This window comes from Pongo abelii, chromosome 11 (assembly GCF_028885655.2).
Source record: "Pongo abelii isolate AG06213 chromosome 11, NHGRI_mPonAbe1-v2.0_pri, whole genome shotgun sequence".
Lineage (NCBI taxonomy): Eukaryota > Metazoa > Chordata > Mammalia > Primates > Hominidae > Pongo > Pongo abelii.
The window spans coordinates 87,594,986-87,620,541 of record NC_071996.2 but is presented as its reverse complement, the minus strand read 5'-3'; the positions used below and the strand labels follow the sequence as shown (position 1 = coordinate 87,620,541).

Sequence of the window (25,556 nt, the reverse complement as noted above, 5' to 3'; positions counted from 1 at the left end):
AGGGACTAATTTAATTTATAAAATAAAAGTTTAAATACTTGCATTTGAAAATTTAACATTTGATGTACATAATGATCCTAGCAATTTGCAGACTTAATAAAAATGATTATATGATATACTTCTACAACAAAATAAATTAATCTTACAAGCATATAAACTCAGTGCTTGAAAATTTAGGGTGTAAATTAAGAAATACTTCTATAATGATCTAAGCAATAAAACAACAACTGAATAGATAAACGATTAGCAATTTTCTTTGAGTCCTAAGTAGGTTAGGACTCATACTAAAGCAAGTTACCTTACCAAATTTTTCATATATCAGGGAGCAAACACATTTAAAAAGTATTATCAACAGGTAAATATGCTTATTTTTTACATAATAATGTTTTCTAATTTTTAGGATGAGAATATTTTAATATATAATTGTGGATAATGTCTTTTATATATTAAATTGAAAATAAAAAATTAAATATCTTCAAGTGACTATCACAGCATATTTTACAGAGTGTTTCTAAACTTTAGATGTGATAAATGTTTATCCAGTTACAGTGGAAAAATACGATATATTATTTTTAACTCAAAAGTTTAGCCTCTAGCCTTCCTTTATATAATTTTTCTTTATGAAAAAACAATGAAACCATCAATATTGATTATAACACAGGGAATAATGAACAAAATATAATCATAAATACAACCAGGCAGAATTAAAACACCCTTAAGATAAAGAGACATGAGGTAAGGACTTCAGGTTTGTGTGTATATTTGCTTTCAAATAAAGAACACGGCTGGGTGCGGTGGCTCACACCTGTAATCCCAGCACTTTGGGAAGCCGGCCTGGGTGGATCACCTGAGATCAGGAGTTCCAGACCAGCCTGGCCAACAGGCGAAACCCTGCATATTGTAAAAATACAAAAATTAGCTGGGCATGGTGGCGTGTGCCTGTAATCCCAGCTACTGGGGAGATGAGGCAGGAGATTCGCTAGAACCCTGGAGGCGGAGGTTGCAGTAAGCCGAGATCGTGCCACTGCACTCCAGCCTAGGCAACGGAGCAAGACTCCATCAAAAAAAAAAAAAAAAAAAAAAGAAAAGAAAGAACACAACAATGTGAGGAATAGAAGGTGGAGGTGAAAAATGCTTATGGTATCTTTCCTCTTCTGTCATTTCTCACCCTTTCTCACTGAGCCCACACAGTCTTTCAACAACCCAAAAAATGCACATTACCCTTGTTTTTCTCTAATTCTGACTGCTGACGCGCCATGGGGCTGGGCTCCGCTAAAATTACTGAATAAAAATTGGTATTTTAGGAACACTTTTCTCACCAAATATTTATTAGATGATAAAAATTTGAGAGAAAATTGCTTTCTATGTGATATATTAATGTTCTTTGTAATAGAATCTCATTGAAAAGAGAAAAATTAGTGTGGAAATGTTGCTTTGGTTTTCAAAACTAATAATTATAAAATAAACATTGATGAAGAGAAGTAAGGCAAGTTCCTGCAGAAAACCTATGTTACCCACATATAAAGAATTCAATAGTAAACTGTCAAATAGGTCTTTTGTTTTTCTCCTTGTAATTTCTTTCTGTTATTTCCACAACTTGAGCACATTTTTCTAATATAAGCAGTTTTGGTTTTTCTAGAAATATTGATATCACGTAATTTTTTGTTTTAGGATAAACACTGCAATGTGACTAATGGTTTGGTCAAGGTCACACCAATTTATAATTTTAAATTAATGAGCTTTTAGATAACTAAGAAAGACACTATTCCTCTTTAAAATGTAAATATTGTTAATCCTGGATAAAATTAATTCTTTGTCGATTGTTAGGTACATAAAGAATATGGACAAGACTAGCAAACAAAAAATATGTTTTTCATTAATTTAGTTTCAGTACCCTAGAGTCTAGGTAGAAAGAACATAGGACTGTGCTTTGAAATCAGAGAAAAAGTGGACCCTTTGTCAAATACAGCGCTGAGAAAAAAAGAATAACAGTAAGTGGTTCCCTACAGACCTGTAAATATCAGAAACAGTATGTCAAATAGACATGTTGAGTTTTTCTTTTTTACTCTGTAATTTCTTTCTATTATTTCCAAATAGCACAATGCAGTAAAATTTTATTAAGCATTCCATTATGATTTTAACTAAGTTTAGGAGACTTCTGTAGAGCCCCCTGCCAACATTGGTATAACGTAATGGAGTGGAAGACGTAACTGTCTGAAGAAGATACTCTGAGTTCAGATGCCAGGAGTAAAACCAGAGTATAGAGCAAGACTAAAGTGACAAAGAACAATCCAGGCAGCTTTGTAAATATTTAACCATATTTTAGAAATCATTGCAATACTTTGTTCAGGGGACAGGAAAAATAAACTTCCTGCTGACAACCATAGTGGGACCTATGGAGAATGTCAGCTTGGCATTAAGGAAAGGTAAATTTCCAAAGCCTGCAGAAACAAGGTTTCTGGCTTATATTAATTTGAATTTTTAATACAAGATCTAATTGTGGGAAATGGAGGAACTAAACCAAGATTGTGGTTGTATTGCTCACTATTTTATCTTTTGTTCTCACAATGGTGGTATCCATGGTGTAAAACTTCCTTGATTAAGTGTAGGTATCTGCATTTGTGTGCAACATATAACGTGTATAATATATGAATAACATAGATGTATAATATGTAATATATATATTTTACACATATACTATAGTGTAAATAATCTATATGTTATATATAATATATAATATATAATGAACCAGATATTATAGAATATAATAAATCAGATATAAAATATTTAAATAATTATATCAAACATCAATTTTTTAAACTGAAGGGAATTTTAAGGAATAATTAATTTTGGAAGGAAACCAATTTATTCTCAAGGACTGTTGCATTTTAATATGATTACTATTAATCATTATTTAGTAAATAGAGTGAAGTATCTTGGAGAGTTACAGTTACAAAATAGAAAATAAATATTTAGAATATATATGATTGAGCAAAAATGGCTTCTTCCTATACAACCAGAGTTGATGAGGTCTAAAGCCTCTATGTGCTTTCATTTTCTCTTTGCTTCTCATATATTCTTTAGTGCCATTCAGTTCCAAGAAGCATTTGCTTCTAAGAAACAGAAACTGAACTCACTTCACTTTTGCAGTCTTACTTGAACCTACTATGTGAATTACATTTGGACTGCAACATTGTTGATAGTTTTCTTTAAGGACTCCAGGGCAAATGAGCTTCTGCAGCCCACAGCAATGTCTGTGGTGAAAATAAAGTTGGGGGTTAACATCTAGCATTTATTCTTGTCAACGAAGTTATACAAGCTTTTAGTAAATATTTTTGTTGAATAAGGCAACACAGTTACATTTTTAAAAATTACCAGTCAGCTATGAAAAGAAGTTTTTTTTAACATTGTGTGGAGGATTTTGTTAGCAGATTTTTGTGACATTAATCATACTTTCCGTGATTGGAACTCATCATGCTAATGATCTGACTGTTATCTTTGGTTATCCCAAGGAATACCACTAAAGTGGTATCAACCTCTCCACATTAATATCTGCTTGTTTTACAAAAATACAAGCAGTTATCCTGGACTAAGTAAATGGGCAATATTTTCCAAATTGTTACAAAAACACTTAGAAAAAATTTAAGCAGGTGTGAAAATGGGGGAATAATTGTATCATTTCATGTTTAAGTTTCCTACTTAGTAAAAACCATATGAAGAAAATGATTTTTGTATTAAGATATCTGTTTCAATGATTTTTGAATTCAACGTATTTTATGTGCATTTCTGGTGTATGTTTAGGTACCTTGTATTTAGTGAGGCATGCTATTGAATAAGAAGAAACATTAAGTAGCAGTGACAATGATTTTCCTATCAAAACACATACACACAAATGTGTGTATGTATGTGTGTGGGCAGCTTTAATATTCAATAATATATATCTATATCTGTACTTAAAGAAACAAATATATGCATGTTAACATACATATTTTTAATATACTACAGCTTTAATATAAAAATTATTTCAAATATTATTTTTTATTTTACTTTAAGTTCTGGGATACATGTGCAGAACTTGCAGGCAAGTGTTATTTTTATACTAGTAATTAAATTTCAAATCAAATGATTCATGGCACTTAAATGTATTTATTTTGACAATAATAAAAATAAAATTGCTTATGGAAGTTCTGACATGTGTGACCATTTTGAAAATTGCTTTCTAGAAAATTAGTACATCACGTCTCAATTAGATCGTCATACATTTTATAAAACAAAAATTAACATAATTTCTGTATTTCATATTCATTTTTAGAGTCTTAAAACAAGGTTAAAAAATTAAGTCTGAAGAAAGTATCAGTATCCCGAAATTTAAATACTGAAAGAAACTCAAATCAAACAATGGGAAATGTTTAAGTAAAAAGAAAAAAAAATACATGAAGAGAAATTGTGAATCAATTAACATGATTATTAAACAAATTTTGCAAAAACTAAAATACATGCTGTTGACAATGTTGGAGTGAATAATGTGGAGTGCAAAATAATGTCTATCTAAAATATGCACACATACACAGAACGAAAAAAGTTTTGTTTTTAGGGTAAAATAAACAGGGTTTTTTTTCAGATTACAAACTTATTATACACACATACACACAAACACTTTTTATAAAAAGTGAAAAGAAATAGCAATTCATGAAATGTAAATAGCTTTAAAATTTAGTCTTTGAACAAAACCAGTGTATAACAGCAATTTGATTTACTAAGAAAAGCAGAGGATAGGTATTCTCTTCCCCTCTCATGTTCTAACTTTTCTACCATTTTTTCTTCTTTTTTATGCCTCCAATAAGTAAAACAACAACAATAAAAACAGCAAAATTCCTGAGTTTCCAGTGCCTGAAACTCTGTTCTCTTTTTCTAGGCAGCATTTAGAACTTAGGAGTAGTTCTGGACTCCATGATTCTGACATACTGATGTTTAAACTTTATGGCACTGCAGTGTAGATTCAGGTAAAATTCTTCAAAGTTTGTATCCATCACTTTGGGATGAGATATCTATGCTTAGAATACATACCAACAGAGAGATCAGAGAACAAAATTGAGCAAGGGTTCTAAATAACAAGATGGATGCTTTAGTGGAGCCAAGGGCACAGCATACCATATCCTGAAAATGGTTTCTGCATGTGCTTTTCAATAGCCACACATATATTACATCTCTTACACATTTGATTTTCAAAACCTAGGAAGAGAATGGAAATGAGTAGTAGAATTTGAGGTGGAGGTTAGGAAAAATTCATGGATAACTTCACTTGAAATTCTGCTTAACTTCTCAGAGAAAATTTTATAATTGCTTTCATGTGCTTATTATCATAATTAAATAATCATATTTAAGTATGTCCCAAAGTAAATTCTATGCAGAATTATTTTTACATAGTAAAATTCTCTAAATTTTCCTTAAAAATTTTTATTTTAGGTTCAGGAGTACATGTACAGTTCTGTAATACAGGTAAATTGCATGTAGAGGAGGTTTCTTATTGAGATTGTTTTGTAACCCAGGTAATAAGCATAGTACCCAATAGGTAGTTCTTCAACTCTTACCGTACTCCCACCCTCCACTCTCAAGTAGGCCCTGGTGTCTGTTTTTTCCTTCTTTGTGTCCATATACACTCAATGTTTAGCTCCCACTTATAAGTGACTTCATGTGGTATTTGGTTCTCTGTTCCTGTGTTAATTCACTTAAGATAGTGGCCTGATATGGTTTGGCTGTGTCCCCACCCAAATCCCAACTTGAATTGTATCTCCCAGAATTCCCATGTATTGTAGGAGGGACCAAGGGGGAGGTAATTGAATCATGGGAGCCAGTCTTTCCTGTGCTGTTCTTGTGATAGTGAATAAGTCTCACAAGATCTGATGGGTTTATCAGGGGTTTCTGCTTTTGCTTCCTCCTCATTTTCTCTTGCTACCACCATGTAAGAAGTGCGTTTCACCTCCAACCATGATTCCGAGACCTCACCAACCCTTTGGAACTGTAAGTCCAACTAAACCTCTTTTCCTTCCCAGTATCAATTACGTCTTTATCAACACGTAAGTGGACCAAAAAGGACCGATACAGTAAATTGGTATCAAGAGTGGGGTTTGTTGAAAAGATACCTGAAAATGTTGAAGCAACTTTGAAATTGGGTAATAGGCAGTTGGAAAAGTTTGGAGTGCTCAGAAGACAAGAAAATGTGGGAAAGTTTGGAACTTCCTCGAGGCTTGTTTAATGACTTGGCCCAAAATGCTGATAGCGATATGTACAATAAGGTCTAGCCTGAGGTAATCTCAGATGGAGACGAGGAACCCATTGTGAATTGGAGCAAAGGTGACTCTTGTTATGTTTTAGCAAAGAGACTGGTGGCATTTTGCCCCTGCCCTGGAGATTTGTGGAACTTTGAACTTGAGAGAGATGATTTAGAGTATCTGGCAGAAGAAATTTGTAACCAGCAAAGCATTTAAGAGGTGATTTGGATGCTGTTAAAGGCATTAAGTTTTACAAGGGAAGCAGAGAATATAAGTTTGGAAAATTTGCAGCCTGACTGTGTGATAGAAAGGAAAATCTAATTTTCTGGGGAGAAATTCAAGCTTTCTGCAGAAATTTGTTTAGTTAGCAAAGAGCCTGATGTTAATCCCAAAAACCATGGGGAAAATATCTCCAGGCCATGTCAGAGACCCTCATGGCAGCCCCTCTCATCACAGGCCCGGAGGCCTAGGAGGAAAAAGTGGTTTTGTGGGCCAGGCCCCAGGTCCCCAGGCTGTGTGCAGCCTAGGGACTTGGTGACCTGTGTCCCAGCTGCTCCAGCCATGGCTGAAAGGGGCCAACATACAGCTTGGGCTGTGGCTTTAGAGGGTGCAAGCGCAAGCCTTGGCAACTTTCACATGGTGTTGAGCCTGCAGGGGAACAGAAGTCAAGAACTGAGGTTGGGGCACCTCTGCCTAGATTTCAGAAGATGTATAGAAATGCCTGGATGCCCAGGCAAAAGTTTGCTGCAGCGGCAGGGCCCTCATGGAGAACCTCTGCTAGGGCAGTGCAGAAAGAGAATGTGGGATTGGAGCCCCCACACAGTGTCCCTACTGGGGCACCACCTAGTGGAGCTGTGAGAGGAGGGCCACCATCCTCCAGATCCCAGAATTGCAGATCACTGAAAACTTGTACTGTGTGCCTGGAAAAGCCACAGACACTCCAATGCCAGCCTGTGAAAGCAGCTGGGAGGGAGGCTGTACCCTACAAAGCCACAGGGGCCGAGCTGCACAAGACCATGGTAACTGACCGTTTGCATCAGCATGACCTGGATGTGAGACCTGGAGTCAAAGGAGATCATTTTGGAGCTTTAAGATTTTAGTGCCCAGCTGGATTTCAGATTTACACAGGCCTTGAAACTCCTTTGTTTTGGCCAATTTCTCCCATTTGGAATGGCTGCATTTACCCAATAACTTTACCTCCATTGTATCTAGGAAGAAACTAGCTTGCTTTTGGTTTTACAGGCTCATAGATGGAAGGCACTTGCCTTGTCTCAGATGAGACTTTGGATTGTGGACTTCTGGCATAATGCTAAAATGAATTGAGACTTCGGGAGACTGTTGGAAAGGCATGACTGGTTTTTAAATGTGAGGACATGAGATTTGGAGAGGCCACGGTTGGAATGATATGATTTGGCTGTGTCCCACCCAAATCTCAACTTAAATTGTATCTCTCAGAATTCCCACATGTTGTGGGAGGGATCCTTGGCGAGGTAATTAAATCATGGGGCCCGGTCTTTCCTGTGCTGTTCTTGTGAAAGTGCGTAAGTCTCACAAGATCTGATGGGTTTACTGGGGCTTTCCACTTTTGCTTCCTCCTCATTTTCTCTTGCTGCTGCCATGTAAGTAGTGCCTTTCACCTCCAGCCATGATTCTGAGACCTCCTCAGAACATACAGAACTGTAAGTCCAAATAAACCTCTTTTTCTTCCCAGTCTCAGGTATGTCTTTATCAGCAGCATGAAAGCAGACTAATACATGGCCTCCAGCTCTGTCCATGTTGTTGCAAAGGCCATGATCTCATCCTTTTATGTGGTTGTGTAGGATTCCATGGTGTAAATATACCACATTTTTTTAATCCACTCTACTTTTGATGAGCATTTAGCTTGATTTCCTGTCTTTGCTATTGTGAATAGTGCTGTGATGAACATAAGCATGTGTGTCCTTTATAGTAGAAGATTTATATTCCTTTGAGTATATACCCAATAGTGAAAATGTTGGGTCAAAGGTTAATTCTGCTTTGAGTTCTTTGAGAAATCACCAAACTGTTTTCCATGGTGGTTGAACCAGTTTACCTTCACACCAGCAGTGTATAAGTGTTCCCTTTTTTCAGCAACCTTGCTAGAGCCTGTCGTTTTTTTTTTTATTTTTAGCCTTTCTGACTAGTGTGAAATTGTATCTCACTGTGGTTTTGATTTTCATTTGTCTAATGATTAGTGATGTTCATTTTTCATATGCTTGGTGGCCATGTGTATATCTTCTTTTGAAAAGTGTCTGTTCATGTCTTTTGCCTACTTTTTAATGGGGTTGTTTGTTTTTGTTCTTGTAAATTTGTTTAACTTCCTTACAGATTCTGGATATTAGACTGTTTTCAGATGCATAGTTTGCAAGTGTTTTCTTCTATTCTGCAGGTTGTCTGTTTCTTCGTTGACAATTTCTTTTGCTGTACAAATCTCTTTAGTTTAATTAGATCTCATTTGTCAATTTTTGGTTTAGTTACACTTGCTTTTGGAGTCTTTTTCATGAAAACTTTGCCAGGGCCTATGTACAGAATTATATTTATTACCTTGGTTATCTTCCAGGGTTTTTATGGTTGATTTGCTCTTGATCCTCTAGTTCCTTTAGTTGTGACATTAGGTTGCTAATTTGAGATCTCTCTAGTTTTTTAATGTGGGTATTTAGTGCTATAAACCTCCCTCTTAACACTGCCTTATCTCTGTCCCAGAGATTCTGGTATGTTGCATCTTCTCATTAGTTTCAAATAATTTCTTGATTTCTGCCTTAATTTCATTATTCACCCAAAGTCAATCAGGAGCAGGTTGTTTAATTTCCATGTAACTATATGGTTTTGAGCAAGTTTCTTAGTATTGATTTCTATTTTTATTTCACTATTTTGTAAGAATGTGGTTCAATTTATTATTATTTTTTAATTTGCTGAGCATTGTTTTATATGATCGTGAGTATGTGCCATGTGAAAATGAGAAGAGTGTATATAACGTTGTTTGGGGTAGAGTGCTCTATAGATATCTATTGGGTCCATTTGGTGAAATGTTATGTTCAAGTCCTGAATATCTTTGTTAGTTTTGTACCTCGATGATCTGTTTAATATTGTCAGTGGGGTATTGAATTCTTCCAGTATTATGTTATGGTTATTGAAGTCTCTTTCTTCATAAGTCTTTAGGAACTTGCTTTATGAATCTGCGTGCTCCCATGTTGCATGTGGACATATTTAGCATAGTTAGATCTTCTTGTAATCATCTTGTTGATATGAGCTCTATATCATTATATAATATCCTTCTTTGTCTTTTTTTGATATTTGTTGTTTTAATGTCTGTTTTGTCTGAAATTAGAATAGGAACCCCTGCTTTTTTCTGTTTTCTCTTTGCTTGGTACATTTTTCTCCACTCCTTTTCCTTTGAGTGTATGTGTGTCAGTGCACATGAGATGGGTCTCTTGAAACCAGCATACCATTGGGTCTTGCTCTTTATCCAACTTACAATTTTGTGCCTTTTAATTGGGGCATTTAACCTATTTACATTCAAGGGTAGTATTGATATGTGAAGATTTGTTCCTGCCATGATATAGTCAGATGTTATTACATAGACTTGTTTACATGGTTGCTTTGCAGGGTTACTGTTCTATATACTTAAGTGTGTTTTTGTAGTGGCTAATCATAGTGTTTCCTGTATGTTTAGCACTCACTTCAGGACCTCCTGTAAGGCAGGTCTGGTAGTTATTTGGTCATTATGAAATTCCTTAGCATTTGCTTGTCTGAAAAGTATCTTATTCCTCCTTTGTTTATGAAGCTTGGCTTGGCTAGCTAGACTAATAAAGAAAAAAAACTCTTAGTAATTCTTTTCTTTAAGAATGCTGAATATAGACCCCTAATCTCTTCTAGCTTCTAGGGTTTCTGCTGACAATTTTGCTATTAGCCTAATGGGGCTTCCATTATAAGTGAACTGCCATGTTTCTCTAGCTGCCTTTAGTATTATAGTTTTTCTTTCATTTTTACCTTGGAGAATCTGATGACTATGTGTCTTGCAGATTGTTTTCTCACGTAATATCTTGTTCTCTGCATTTCCATAATTTGAATGTTGATTCAAATCTAAGTAAGATTGGGAAAATTTTCATGGATGATATTCTGAAGTACGTTTTCCAAGTTGCTTGCTTTCTCCACCTGTCTTTCAGGGATGCCAGTGAGTGACAGACTTGGTTTCTTCACATAATCACATATTTCTCAGAAGTTTCATTCATTCCCCTTTACTCTTTTCTCTTTATTTTTGTCTGACTGAGTTAATTCAGGGAGTAGGCCTCCAAGCTCTGAGATTGTTTCCTCAGCTAGATGGATTCTGCTGTTACTACTTGGGATTGTATTCTGAAGTCCTTGAAGTGAGTTTTTCAGCTCTATCAGCTCATTTTGATTCTTTCTTAAAATAGACATTCCACCTATAATCTCCTGTATCATTTTATTTTATTGCTTAGAATTATTGGATTGAGTTTCAACCATCTCCTGAATGTCGATGATCTTCATTCTTTTCCATATTCTGAATTCATCATATTCTTATGAAATTTAATTGTCATTGTAACAATATTTCAAGATGAGACCTTTAAGAGATGATAAGGCCACGAGGGCTTCTGCCGTCATAGGTGGCATTGGTGTTGTTATAAAAGAGTGAATTGGGCACCCTCTTGCTCTGTCTTGCCCTTCTGCCTTCCACCATGGGATGACACAGCAAGAAGGCCTTCAGGAGATGTTGTCTCCTTAATCTTGAACTTCTCTGCTTCCAGACATGTCAGCCAATAAATTTCTATCCAAACAAATACTCAGTCTCAACGTAATCTGTTACAGCAGCACACAACAGACAAAGAAACATGAGATCTCAAAAAAAAGTTGTCTGTCCACAGAATAATTGATTACTAAGACACAAAAGAATTTCAATAGATGAAGAATTGATGATACTAGGTTTCACAATAGCTTGTGTTTGCCTATATTATAACTTCTCCCAAGTCTAATTTTTTTTTAAAAAAGTGTCTTAACAATAGCAACTTGAAAAAGCATAGATGAGTGAAACATTCAGTAAAAATAATTTTCTACAAAGAAAAGAACTAGCTGCACAGTTACAGCACCTTATGGAAGTATGTTTATTGTAATAAAAAAAGTTAAGCTGCATCTCTGTAGATGATTTACTTTGCAGAGGGCAAAGCTGTCATATCTTTTCCAGCATAACTTACTCTTCCATTCTTAATTTTTTTTGAAATATCTTAAATAATTTAACTTTCCTTTATAACCTCTTAACAGTGACAAATCTGGGGTAGAAGGGATTTTATTTTTTCCCAAAAGGGCTCCATCTTTGCTATCTGTTGATCACTCTTAGAAAATCTAATTATGATCAATAAATTTTAACAGTTGATGGCATCCTGTGTCAGCTGAAGTAGTTGGTTGCAAATATTAAAACCTAGTACTATTTTTCCTCAGTAACATGTAATTGCTACATTTTTGATAAGAAGGTATGGTTAGAAAAAAAATGTGAAAAATTGCTTAAACCAAAGCCAGTTACAAGCAGTAATCTCTCCTGTTGATTTACCTTCACTTCAGAACCACAAGAATGTTACAATACATAGTGAATAGTTGTCTATAACATTTCTACCAGATGTTTCAGTAGCATATTCGTCTTGGCATTTCTTGGCACTATGGTTCTGTATTCTTTGCGATGTCTCATTGTTTGTGAGGTTTCATTTAAAACAAAAACAAAACAAAAACTAAGTGGGGCTATGTATGTAGACGTGTGTCAGTACCAAAAAATTATTTTCTCAAATCCCTAAATTTCTGATTTCCATTCAAGTCTTTTAGACTCTTTTTCCTGCTGAACAGCAAAGGACTTTTATTTTCCACCTTCCTATATTCCTAAAAAGTATGAACAATGTGTTTCAGTTGACTCTATTGCATACTTGTTTGCTGAAGACTTTTTCTGTAAACACAATTGCCTTGTTCAGTTTTGTTGTAAATTGATTTACCATAGGTGCACGGTTGGTATGCTTTCTGATGTGTGTTTGATAAGAGTGATAAAATAAAAGCTTAAAAATAAAAAAAAGAAAAAAGAAAGAAATGTTTGTTGGAAATGAGGTTGAAAACTTCACTATGTTCTGCTTTCCCACAGTGTGACCATAATAAAGAAGTCAATTTTATATAATTTAAGTGAGTTAAAGACCGTCAGAACTCTCATTTGTCAAAGAGAGACAGTCTTTCTCTCTCTCTCTCTCACACACAACACACACAAATATATCTTGTTTTCTTCATTTCTAGTACTCCTTGAGGCATTATTTTGTTTGTAGTAGTATAGAAATAATTTTTTGTCATAAATTATCCAGGTTATTGTGAGTGAGTTATGTTTAAGACACTAGTTGATGACTTCTAAGTGTAGTTCATCTTATTCTTAAATATAGGTAAATATTATGATAGGTAAGCATAATAAGTGAACCATTCCATAGACTGTTTATTCATGATCAATTTTGATATAATTTGGAAATTTCTGAAAATTCGGGTATGGTCTGGTGATTCTCATAGCTTAAAGAATAAAAAAACAAATATTTTTATTATCAACAATAATAATAGGGCTCATTGGTAAAATATGTAACCATATTGGGTGAAAAATTTCTATACATCACAAATGTGAAAATACATTTTTGCTTTCTTATTTTTTAAATAAATTACCTTCATGTTTACCTGAGCCATCCTCCACTGAATTGTAGAAAATGAATAGTATTCCAACATATTTTAAATACATAATTTACTGACAAGTTTTTTGAGATAACTGCTAAGTATCTTCAATTTCTTTTTCATGATCCTTGCTCCTTCCAAATATTCTTTGTTTGAGGGCATGCCGAGGGCCAGGAGATGGCTTATAAGTCCTTTTGACAACCAAAATCCTTACACTTTCTATATAAAATACCTGATTCCTCTAATCACATATCATATTGCTGCCTCCGTTATTGAAGTCAGAAGCTAGTATAGCCCATTGTGTATTTTTACAACTTTGATTGAAGACTCAGTAACCTTCTTCAGGTGACTCAAACCCAGCTTTATGGTAGTTCTCCCTGGTAAAATAGACATCTCTGAGTCTTGTTGTGCCCTCAATCCTACTCTTTGGCTCACATAATCTACCTGCATTTCTTTGTTGTCCATAGCAGGATCACCAGGTCTCAAATCAGTTATCTTATGAGCCCTCTAAAGAGAGTAAAAGAGAAACTCTTGGCAACATTAATGGCAAATTTAAACACAGCAATCTGGGAAGGCCAACCAACAAACTTGTTGCATAACACATTCTGCTGTCAAATTGAGATGATTGACAATGGCTGAGTTACAAATTGGTGTGGAGCAAGTTGCCCAAAACACACTTTCTGTCCAGAGTCCCTACTTTCTTTGTATTTTTGTAATGCATCTCCCCATCTATGGGTCAATGCCTGGGGAAAGGAGAACACAATACACTTGCTTAACTGCTTCTCTCCATTCTCTTTGTTTCTCTCTTTATTTTTTTTCATACTATTTTTTCAACAAGTATTCTGAAACAAGTAGAGATGTACTTCACTATTCTTCTGTATCATAGAAGGATGAAACGTCATCAAAGGGGAAGTAACAGTAATCTCATGATCCTTGGCATTTTGACTCTCTTTTCCAACCTTGGCCTCAAACTATAATTTTCTGGAAAGCTTCAAAGAAAGAAGGTAGCATGGACCTATACCAGACTCTGGGAATGCTGTTTTTAAAAACTTCTCTGGTTATTCTCATATTCAACTAGAATTAAAGTTTTCTTGCTGTTTACCATATCTATCTCTTACCATAGAGAGCAAAAATCCTAACATCTTATTTCTATAGGTGCCAGGAGAATTTTAAATATATTATGAGATAATCCTTTCAGCAGATAATTTAAGGTTTAGTTCTTGATAGGATTAGTAGGAGATAAAAATTTTGATTCTCGGGATGTACTGTACTCAAATCTCCACATGATGGTAATATTATATTTTGCATATTTTTTCTTGGACGAATTTTCTTCTTAAAATTTTGAACTTACTAAGAATAATTCCCAGAAGGTATCTCAATTTCTTTAAAATAAAATAAAGTACTAGTAAATCTATAGAGAATAAAGGATACAATAAATTCACAAACTATTTCCCCAAACAGATTTATTCTGAGAAAGTGTATTTGTTAAAGGATGGTCATTTAAAAAGTGCATTAAAAATAAAATAGTAAAATAAAGCTGTACAGTTTCACTGATATCATCAACCAAGTCATCACGTAAACTATAAGAAGAATATACTTCCAAGAGTTAATAAGTGGTTATTAAAATAAAAATAAATATGCATCACTTTGACTCTAATTGGCTTTCTTATAGTTTTTTTAATGCATATAAAAGTTTTAGTGGTAAAAACTCAATGTGGTAGGACTTTTATTGGATTACAGTGCTTAGTTGAATTTATAAAATGAAATCCAGAAAATTAGATGCATTTATCTCTTGTATTCTTTTTTCTGTTGGTGGGGAATAATTATATTTAGGTAACATGACAGAAATCTTTGCTTACAGTTTTAATTTTTGCTCCCTACCCTCAACAGAGGCTGAGTCAATAGATAGCCATCCACCTGAAAGGAGATGGCAGAAGGAAGGGAAGGAAGAACCATAAGGTTGACTTGGGGAAGGTGTACAAAAATGGCAACATTTCAGATGCTAGAACTGATTCTTTTATCCAGAGTCTGGCGCATACTCAAGACAAAATATACAATTTATTTCAATCCCAATTATGGCTTTAAATGAGAAATGTCAAAACAGGACACTTTTATAATTAGCTATATATATGTAAATGTGTGTGCCTGTGTGCATTTCTTGGGGCAAAAATATTTTTGGGTTTGAGGGCTCTGTAGGAGCAAACTGTATGTCTTTAATTTGTTCTAAGAGAACAATGTTCTAAATGGCTAAAATAAAAATCATCAGAAGTTCAATTAGATTGAAGTACACACCACACACACACCAAAAAATCCCAGTGAAGATATTTGAAGTGATTGTATTGCGCATTACCTTGCTGGTATCTCCTACTTTTAAATTAAGCTTTAGTACATTTTTCCCCACAAATGAATATTTCTATTACCAAATATCAAGAAGTAATTCCTTTAAGTGTCAGATCACTAAACAGTAGTTTAAATTATTATGAAATGCTCAAATTTGGGACTAAATCTGTTTCATTTCTATAGCAATAGAAGTCCTGGCAGAAACAAAACATTCCAACAACCTGGCCTGACCTTGACTTCCTCTGGGGCAGAACAAAATAGCATGCTGCAAAGCACAGAATCTTGACTTGCTGAAGTGAAGGTCACTTCAGTGCCTGTTGGGAGGTATTTCAGATACACTGAAACCACTAAAGCAAAAATCAAGATGTTTGAGGGGCAGCAGCAATAAGGCAATCATTCCCTTTTCTATCTCTTCATAGCATCAGTGTGACAAATCTCTTACAGGGAAAATAACTTTGAATTGCCCATAGGCTGCCAGGTGAGAGGACAAACGCAACTATGGCTTTACTTTAAGGGCAGATGAAGAAGTCTACAGGAAATTTTTTTCTCTTTACCTGATTCTGAGCTTTCCTTTTTTTTTTTTTTTTTTTTTACCTCAATGACTAAAATTCAGAGTGACATACCTTTATTGAGGACTATTTTAATTATCTTGTTATATGAAAGAATCACTTAGAAAGTTTGAAATTGAGAATTAAGTACAGAATCACTTAGAAAGTTTGAAATTGAGAATTAAGTACATATTGCTGATTTATGATGAACACTGTCTCTGTACATTTGTGTTGCTATAAAGAAATATCCGAAGCTCAGTAATTTATAAAGAAAAGAGGCTGATTTGGCTCACAGTTCTGCAGTCTGTACAAGAAACATGAGGGCAGCATCTGCTTCTGGTGAGGACTTCAGCCTGCCTCTAACTCATGGTAGAAAGAGAAGGGGAGCCAGCATTGGAAGATCACATGGCCAGAGAGGTCACAAGAAAGAGAGGGAGGAGGTGTCAGGCTCTTTTTAACAAACAGTTCTCCTGGGAAGTAACAGTGACAACTCACTCATTGCCATGAAAATGGCACCAAGCCATTCATAAAGGATCAGCCCAAAGATCCAAGCACTTCCCTTTACCTCTTACCTCCAACATCAGGGTTCAAATTTCCACATGAGATTCCAAGGGCAAAAATATCCAAACTCTATCTAACACATAGCTGTTAACTTTACATTATACTAGCATGAAGAGTCACATTAACTAGGCCATTGCCTTTAGACTTCCATCTTTTTAAAAAGTATCCAAAAATATTGCTGCTTTTCCACAAACATACATATTGTGATCATATTATTTATTATCCAAATAAGGACTTTTCATAATTAAATCAGGACAGTGGTAGAAAGTGAGACCATCCCAGAATATTGAGATGTATAGTTATCCTTAAAATACTGTATTTCCTGTTATGTAAAGCTATTTCCTATGTTTTTACAATAATAATTTAACTATTAGTGCAGATGTAGCTTAAGATAATGATTTGCATTTAACATTTATCTGCATAAAATCAAATTTTATGTGCATTAATAAAATCCTGTGTTTCTCTAGACTTTTGAATAAAACATGCTATAAGAACATAAGTGTGACAGAAATTTGAGCACTGTTTACATTAATAAAAAGAGGCTGGTATGGGCAGATGATAAAAGAGAAAGAGACATGGAAATATGCCACTACCTTTTGATTTTTCATAGAAAATTTTATTTTAATATTGATTAAAGTTTAACAAAATGAAATCTGAAACAAGATTATTCTGATAATTACTGAACAGGGGAGATATTTGTCATTTTTTTTAGGAAATGGTGAAAGACTTGAATGGCACAAGGAAGAGTTAACAATAGCATTAATTATAATTCTCCACTTACTACTGAGTTAGTATTTCCCTGAAATTAAGACAGCTTCTATATCTGTAGTAGGACAGTTGCAGAAAATTTGATATCATAATATTTGTTTTATTATGATATTTCCTGGCTTAATGATTTATTATGTAGTATGTGATGTGAGATGTATGCAATCACATAAAGCATTATATACTAAGTTGAATAACTCTGATACCACTATCCAGTTTAAGAATTATAATATATTTCACATGGTTACGTCTCCTATGGTATCCCATCATCCTACATCACCTCTTGAAGTAACCACTATCCTGAGTTTTGTATTCATCATTTTCCATTTTCTAAAGAGAGATTAATCACGTCTGTATCCTTGAAAATGAAAACATTACATTCTGCTTTACTTTGAAGAATATAAAAAAGGTGTAGTCTTTGCAATCTTTTGTTCACTATTTTTATTTCTAAGATTCTTTCATGAAACACATACCTACAGTTAATTTGCACTGCAGAATAATTTTGCATTTTGTGAATATATCCTAATTAATTTACAAATATTGTTGTTCATACCTATTAGAATTGATATTAGGGATTTGTTTTGTTTTAATATATTAATGTAGAAATTTACAAGATTGTTTTCCTGAGTTGCTAAATCAATCATACTTTCAAAAATGATGTGTAATATTTTCTATTCATCCACATTATCACGTGATATTATCAACCATTTTTTTAATCTAGCAGTTGTAAAACTGTCGCTTATTTTTGAACAATTTTTAATACACATATAAGCCTTTAGTGTTTCCTTTTTTGTAAAATGTCCTCAAATATTTTTGTTCAGTTTTCTACTGGGCCATTTCTATTTTTCGTATGTGTTCATATTTCTACAATAAAATCATAATACTAAATCCTTCTTGGTTTTGTAAGTTGCAGTTATATTTTCCCAATTTCTGGCTTGCCTTTTTATATTATTACAAATTTCTAGTAATAAATATCATATTACACATAGTTAAACTTACAAAACTTTCACACAACACTTTGTGTTTGTTTGTTTGTTTGTTTGTTTGTTTACAGGTTCTTGCTCTGTCACCCAGGCTGCAGTGCAGTGGTGGGATCATGGCTCACTGCTGCCTCCATCTCCCAGGCTCAAGCAATCCTTCCACCTCAGCTTCCTGCATAGCTGGGACTACAGGCATGGCCCTTCATGGCCAGCTAATTTTTGGATTTTCTGTAGAGACAAAGTGTTACTATATTGCCCAGGCTGATCTCAAACTCCTGGGTTCAATCAACCCACCAGCCTCAGTCTTCAAAAGTGCTGGGATTACAGGCATGTGCTTTTAATATCTTCTATAAATTTTACCTATATACCCCAATGTCATAAAAATAATTCCCTAGATATGTTCCTAAAATATATAAAGTTTTGACTTCCATTTGAAACTCTTTGATTTTAAACTCTTCATCTGACATTGATTTTGTTTGTTTACTCTATGAAGAAAAGATCAATCTCTTTTTTAAAAATAGGGATAATCAATCATCAGATAAAAAGTTTTGGAAAGTATATCCCTTCACTATTGACCTGCTTTCTGCTCCTGTCACTTAATAAATTTCTAAATATAATCTTTGTGTCACAGCTCTATATTCTGTTCCATTCATCAATCTGTCTATACCTGTATCAACAAAACACATCTTCAGAATGCAGAACTGTATGTAATAGTCTTGGTAACTGTTAGGCCAGATCTCACCACTTTTAGTTATTTCTTCAGGACCGTATTCATTCTTACATAAAAATTTTGGAATCAGCTTGAGAAGTTCATTACAAAAAAAATACTGACATTTAGACTGAAAGCTTTGTTGAATCTGAGGTCAGTTTTGGGGCAAATTGGTGTCTCTATGATTATGTCTATTTTTATATGTATATGTGAACAGGTTTTTGTCCTTCCATTTAATGTATTTTAAAAACAATTTTCTAACTTTCCTAATTCAAAGCTGTATGGCATTTTTAGGTTTATCATTTAGTATCATATATGGTTTATTGTTCTTCTCATTGGTATTTAATTTTGTTTTTGTTTTCTCAAAATTTGTGCAAGTCCAGAAATGCAATATAATAGCCAGACAACTTTTCAAATTCTCATTAGACCATCATAGGATCTGTGAATAATATAATGATAGCTTTGTTTCTGCATTTTAATCCCTATTTTGTTGTTCATTTGTTTTTGTTCTACGACCTCAGTATACTGTTCAAAGAATAGTGGCATCCTTGTCTTATTTATAATCCTAAAAAGAATGTGTTTGGTATTTCATCACAAAGACTGATGTTTCTTCATATGAAAGTTAGATAGCTTTTGTCTGATCAGCAGATCAGAAGTAAGATTTATTCTTGGTTTAAAATAGATTTTCATATATATTTACTAAATTTTATGAAATGAATGCCAATCTAATGAAAGATATTTATAACATTTTAATGAAAACATTTACTTTTAAACGCAGTTTGTATCTTAGTTTCCTTTAATAACTAGTGAGCTTTTTCAATCTTTTTCAAAAGAAACTAGAAGTAGGTCTTCATTAGTTGTTAATTCTTGAATGATAATTTTCTGGTTCAAATTCTAGATTGCTCTATTCTGTTTTGAAAATCATCTATTTCTTCACTCTGGATACATAGAAGATTTTAGCTCTTGCTTTCCTTGTGATACAGTCTGGGTAATTATTGATAAAGGTCTTTCATTTCCTACTTTATTTTTCTTCATCGGTTTTTATTCTCCTAGTAAAGTAAACTAAAATACTACATCAACTAATCTTTTATTTTCTTAAACTATTTAATTTTAAACAATTACAGTTTGCTTTTAGGACATTTCTACATGTTCGTTATAAAACTCATCACTGTCCTTCTAAAAGGTTCTTTGATGTTACTCTTGTTATACTTTTTACTAATTTAAACTTTTCATACATACATATATATTGTATTCTGTATTTAATGAACCCAATACCTAAGTAATTTTTTCCTGTTAATTCTCACTCTTGGTGATTTTTCTCTTGGTATATATATGTTTGTTTTTAAAATCTTTGATGTGAATTCCTATTTTGTTCATAATATTCAGTGGAAAATCTAAATTGTGTTTGTTTTTTTTCTGGAGTAATTTCTATGTTTCAGTCAAGACCTAAGTGCAGCTTTCATCTTAACCCAGAAATCATCATCAGAGTTTACCAACTGCTGTCCATGGTTCACTTTCCAGGTTACAAAGCTCACAGTGGTATCTACTCTTCATTCAATTTCACTCTTTGTAGGTGATTATTACTGTAGGTCCAAGTTTTAGCCAGTAGCTTCCTACTCCTCAGCCTCCAAGGGTGGAGTTGGTAGCAGGGTCTCTTTGGAGATATCATCCTTTATAGGAACTCAGCAACTGAATTAAGAAAATTGTACTGTGGAAGATCTATTTATTTTGTAGTAGAAGAGTCCTTCAGAGTATCTTGTGTGCTCTGCTGATGAAAGTGACAATTCTAAGGCATTTCTGAAAGTGTTATTTGCTCTTAAATCATGTTCTCACATAGAAAAACAATGTAAATCCAAACTATATCAAGATTAAATGGTTTTATGCATGTGAAGAATTTTATAGAGTGCACATATTATATGTAAATTGTTGCTATTATTATCATCAGTAGCATTACTCTTATGAAGGATGGACATTTATGAATGTTCAAATACCTCATTCATCTTATAACAGTCACACCATCCTCATATGTAATATTCTCCTTACCAATAGTTTTATCTATGTTTAAATCCATAAATAAATCATTTTGTTTTTTGAAGCTCTTACCTACCACAAAATTTTGACTTATTACAAAGTCTCAAAATGAATTTTGACACTAGCCTTTTTACATTTATATATATGAGCAGCATTAATTGGGTGTCTAAATTGTGTATTTTTTTAAGAAACAGTGAAAGACTTGAATGGCACAGGGAAGAGTTAACAATAGCACTAATTATAATTCTCCAGTTTCTATATATTTGAGGTAGTAGAGTTTCAGAGAGTATGAGATCAAAATATTGGATTTTTTCATGATATTTCCTCCTTTAATGAATTATTATGTAGTATTTGATCTATGCAATCATATAAAGCATTATAAACTAAGTTGAATATCTCTGATACCACTATCCAGTTTAAGAATTAGAACATATTTCACATACTTACGTCTCCTATGGTATCCCGTCACCCTACATCACCCCTTGAAGTAACCACTATCCTGAGTGTCGTATTCATCATTTTCCATTTTCCAAAGAAAGATTAATCATATATATCTGTAACCTTAAAAATGAAAGCATTACACTTTGCTTTACTCTGAAGAATATAAAATATAAAATCTCAAAATGAATTTTGATTCTAGCCTTTTTACATTTATTTATATGAGCAGCATTAATTGTGTCTAAATTGTGCAAGACACTTCACCAGATACCGGGAAGATAAGGGCATGTAAGAAAGAGTCCCTGCCCTAAAAGGGTTACAATTGAACATCTTTTGAGTTACAAGGTTAAAAAAAAAATTCAAAGAAAGAGACTGTAATTTGTGAGCTATTGTAATCATATCTGTACCCCTGTATTTCTTCTTTCTTTTTAACCCTCTGTTAGCAAGTTTTAGTGATAAGTGAGAGAGATTTTAAAGTTATGCAAAGAGAATGTGGATGAAAGGAAAACGAATTTCCTTTGAAGTTTAGAGTTCAAAGCAACACATATTCTGTCATATCAGATTTGCAAAGAAATATGAGGCATTCACAACAGCTCTTAGGTCAAGATTACCTGGATGTGTTTTAAAGACTCTATTAGCCTACGTGAAGTGAAAACAGATCCTCATTGGGAGGCCCAAATAAAGAATGGTCTCAAAGGCAAACTGTCAGTGTCCCAAATATTCTAGGAGGAAAAAAATTTTAGCAAGAAATAATAAAAACTTATTAAATATTAAGTTTTTACTATTTTCCATGTACTCTGCAATGCATATTAATGTGCATTCTCTCATTTAATTTCCCTAATAATAGACAGTTGAGTTCATTCGGCATGTGATTATTTAACCCAAAGTCATATGGCTGGTAAGAGACAGGGTTAGAACTCATTCCATTAATAAATCCTCCTCCCTTTTTCCATTCATTTATTGGCCCTTGGTATCATATCTCTGTAGGAAATGAATGCATCAGAAGTATGCACAATTTGCCTTTTTCTAATTCCATTCAGGAAGTGCTCTAATTCCATGTAAGTACCCATATTACACTTAAGTGCTTAAGTGACACTTACTGCATACAAGTTGTAGGAAAGACTGCTTTTAGGCAGTCTTTGAAGGCCATATGGATTTTGAGTATATGGGTTGCGTGTCCCTTATCTGAAATGCTGGAACCAGAAGTACTTTGGATTTCAGAAATTTTTTTTTCAGATTTTGGGATATCTGCATTATAGGTAACCAGCTGAGCATCCCACATCCAAAAGTCCAAAATCCAAAATGTCCAAATGAGCACTTCCTTTGAGCATCATGCATGTCAGCACACAAAGAGTTTCAAACTTTAGAGCATTTTGGATTTCAGCTTTCCAGATTAGATATACTCAACCTGTATCTGTTTCTTGTAAAGGTATTTTCTATGGGAAGCCAAAAAGATTGCTTTGATCTTCAGAGAGCTTAACATTTTATGAAGAGATACTTTTTTGGTTGCAGGTATTAATAAGCATTAAGCTGGAGTTTTAGTTTTGTTTGCTCATTTGCTTTGTCTTAAGTATGTTTATTAGCATAGCTGAAATGTCTCTCAAAAGTCAAGGACAGGATCTGCATAAAAGTTGTAGGAAAGACAGCTTTTAGGAATCTGAAGGCCATTAGGAATCAAAATTGCTATTTCCATACTCTCAGTTGTCACAGGGTCACTTGTAACTCATTCTCTTGTAAGTTTGTTTTGTTCTCTCTTTATACAAACCAGCTTTCTCAGCTTTTTAATCAACTTCACCACTGAACAATCCCTACATTTTTAAGTGTCAAGTACAGCCATTATCAGACATTAGGCATTTTTTTCTTTTTAATCACATCCTAATTTCAAGTTCTCAAGAGAGAAAAATCTGAATTGTCTATCTCCAATCTGTTTCCCCCTCTACTTCAGTCAAAGTGACCAATGTGTTAGAGTCATGTGGTAGAAGTATAGATTGATGGTCATAGCGACGACGTATTTGTTCAGAAAAACGAGAGCATTCTCTAGGAAGACACGCTCAAAGAGGCACTATTATCTTACGGGGAAGGCATAAAAGATTCTATAGATTTTAATATTTTTTAGCTACTGGAACATCATATCACGTTGAATTAATCAATTAGGACTGTGCTGTCTACCAGAGTTTATGAGTATTTTCATCGAGTAGCTGTTTTTAGGATTTGATCACTCTGAGCATTGTCAAAGGTGGGCCTCTAGAATACCAAAATTGCAAGCCAGATCCAGCCCGAATTCCCTTTAACTTCTCTATATAGAATATATATAGTATACTAAGTTCACTAAGAATAAGAAACTGAAAATGCCCTTGGGCTAACTTTAGTAAGTTTTATCTTCAAGACAGCCATATGGCTAAATGAAGCATTCTTTTGCAAATGATAATAGATATTCTTATAACACACTTGCATTTCCAAATACCTACTTTACACAATGAGACATATGTGTAACAATACACTCAGGCTTTTAGATACAGAGGAAAAATCAGAGGAATGACTTTCTCAGACTTAAACTCTTTGAAAACAGCATTCCAGAATTATTTGATAAAAAAATGTCAGTAATATTATCACAAAATAATACCATTTCCTAATGAATGTTAATGTTCAGATCAAGCAATGATATACTTATATGTATGTATTTTTATGTAAGAAAAGGAATATTTCCATCAAAACCTTTCCCTTAACCAGTGGGCCAATATATCTACTACCAGGGGAAAGAAAGGCAAGGACAAATCATTAAGCTAAGTATGCATTAATTGGTGAAGTATGTAATTGAAGGGTAAATTCTTCCCTACACCATCCTCTCCAAGCACAGTGTAGTTGGTATGAACGACTGCAGGATTGACAGCAAAGGAAGTACACACAACTGGTTCATTATCGTTTAACATGATCACTTTCCCTACTTTTTCTTTCTTACAATAAATAACTCTGATATAACAGAAAGTTAGGGCAGGTTCAACTGCTTAAAAATGTACCTTTAAATTCATACCAAAATGAGTACTCGGCATGGTATTTGAGGGTGATAGCTAAAACAGAAAATGTTTATAAATGAATGCTAATACTGTGTATTGTATCAAGTTAGCTAAACAATGAATGAAGTTGCATTGGTAAATATAAGGCATATTAGAAAGTGGAATTTGTATTAATTACATTTATAACATTACCACTATTTAAAACTCATTTACATAGAGTGTTGAAAAATGTAGGATTTATAATTGATAGTAATAATTAATCTGGGATTTACAATTGACAATAAAATGAAAATATTCAAATGAACAAAATCATAGATATATTAAGTACTCAATCAATAACCTAGGACCATTTGTAGCACACTCAATCTTTTTTTCACATGTTTTCATAGTAGTTTAAATCCAAAATGCTTTCTGTGAAAAACTATGTTAAATTTTATTTAACTTTGATAAATATATTTATATATTATATTTATAAATAACATGTAATAAATATATAATATAATGCATAAATTATTGATTTAAATATTTAAAACAATACATTTGGACAATAAGAGGATCATCACTTGTAAAATATTTTTTTCAAAACACTTTTACTCATTAAAAGGCAATTGAATGGTATTTCTTTATGTTGATTATTTCAGACTTTGCTATTGGTGCCTTTTTAAAAAAAAAAAAAAAAAAAAGAATTTTGCTGTAAGTCATCAAATTATCATCCCAGAATGCTATATTTCAAAACTGTACATCAAATTAAATTAAATAAGAATATCATATCATAATTCATAGAGTCTACACAATTAAAACTATTACACAAGTCCAGAAATGCCAGAATTTTTTCACATCTCTTTCTTACCTGCTTGTGAGCATGGTCATATGAATTAATGTGATTGTCAAACTCCTGGTGCTTATAGTACTGCTTGTCACAGAGCTCACAGTAAAAATTTGCCTTCAGATCTTCCAGAGCTTTTGCTATGGTATTTTCCTTCTCAGCATAGTCCTGAAAAATACAATTTCAAGGAAGGATACAATTAGCTCTCCCCTGTGTTTACTTTGTTTTAACAGTTGTCAACTATGGTACAATAATTAGAGTTAGAAACAGAATACAGCAAAGAGAAAAAGAAAGCAAATACTAGAAAACCAAGTTAGAATAAATTATAACTTAAAAATTAAAAGACTAACAGAAGAAG

At 33.5% G+C, this 25,556-nt stretch overlaps 1 protein-coding gene across 1 annotated transcript in view; it reads right to left on the bottom strand.

Annotated features, from left to right (window-relative positions):
• ZNF804A (zinc finger protein 804A) overlaps positions 1-25,556 on the bottom strand; it is a 357,832-nt gene that overhangs the window by 54,225 nt on the left and 278,051 nt on the right. Inside the window, exon 2 of the mRNA XM_009237889.4 lies at positions 25,223-25,366. Within this exon, the coding sequence (XP_009236164.3) occupies positions 25,223-25,366 (144 nt within the window). The remainder of the gene's footprint in view (positions 1-25,222; positions 25,367-25,556) is intronic.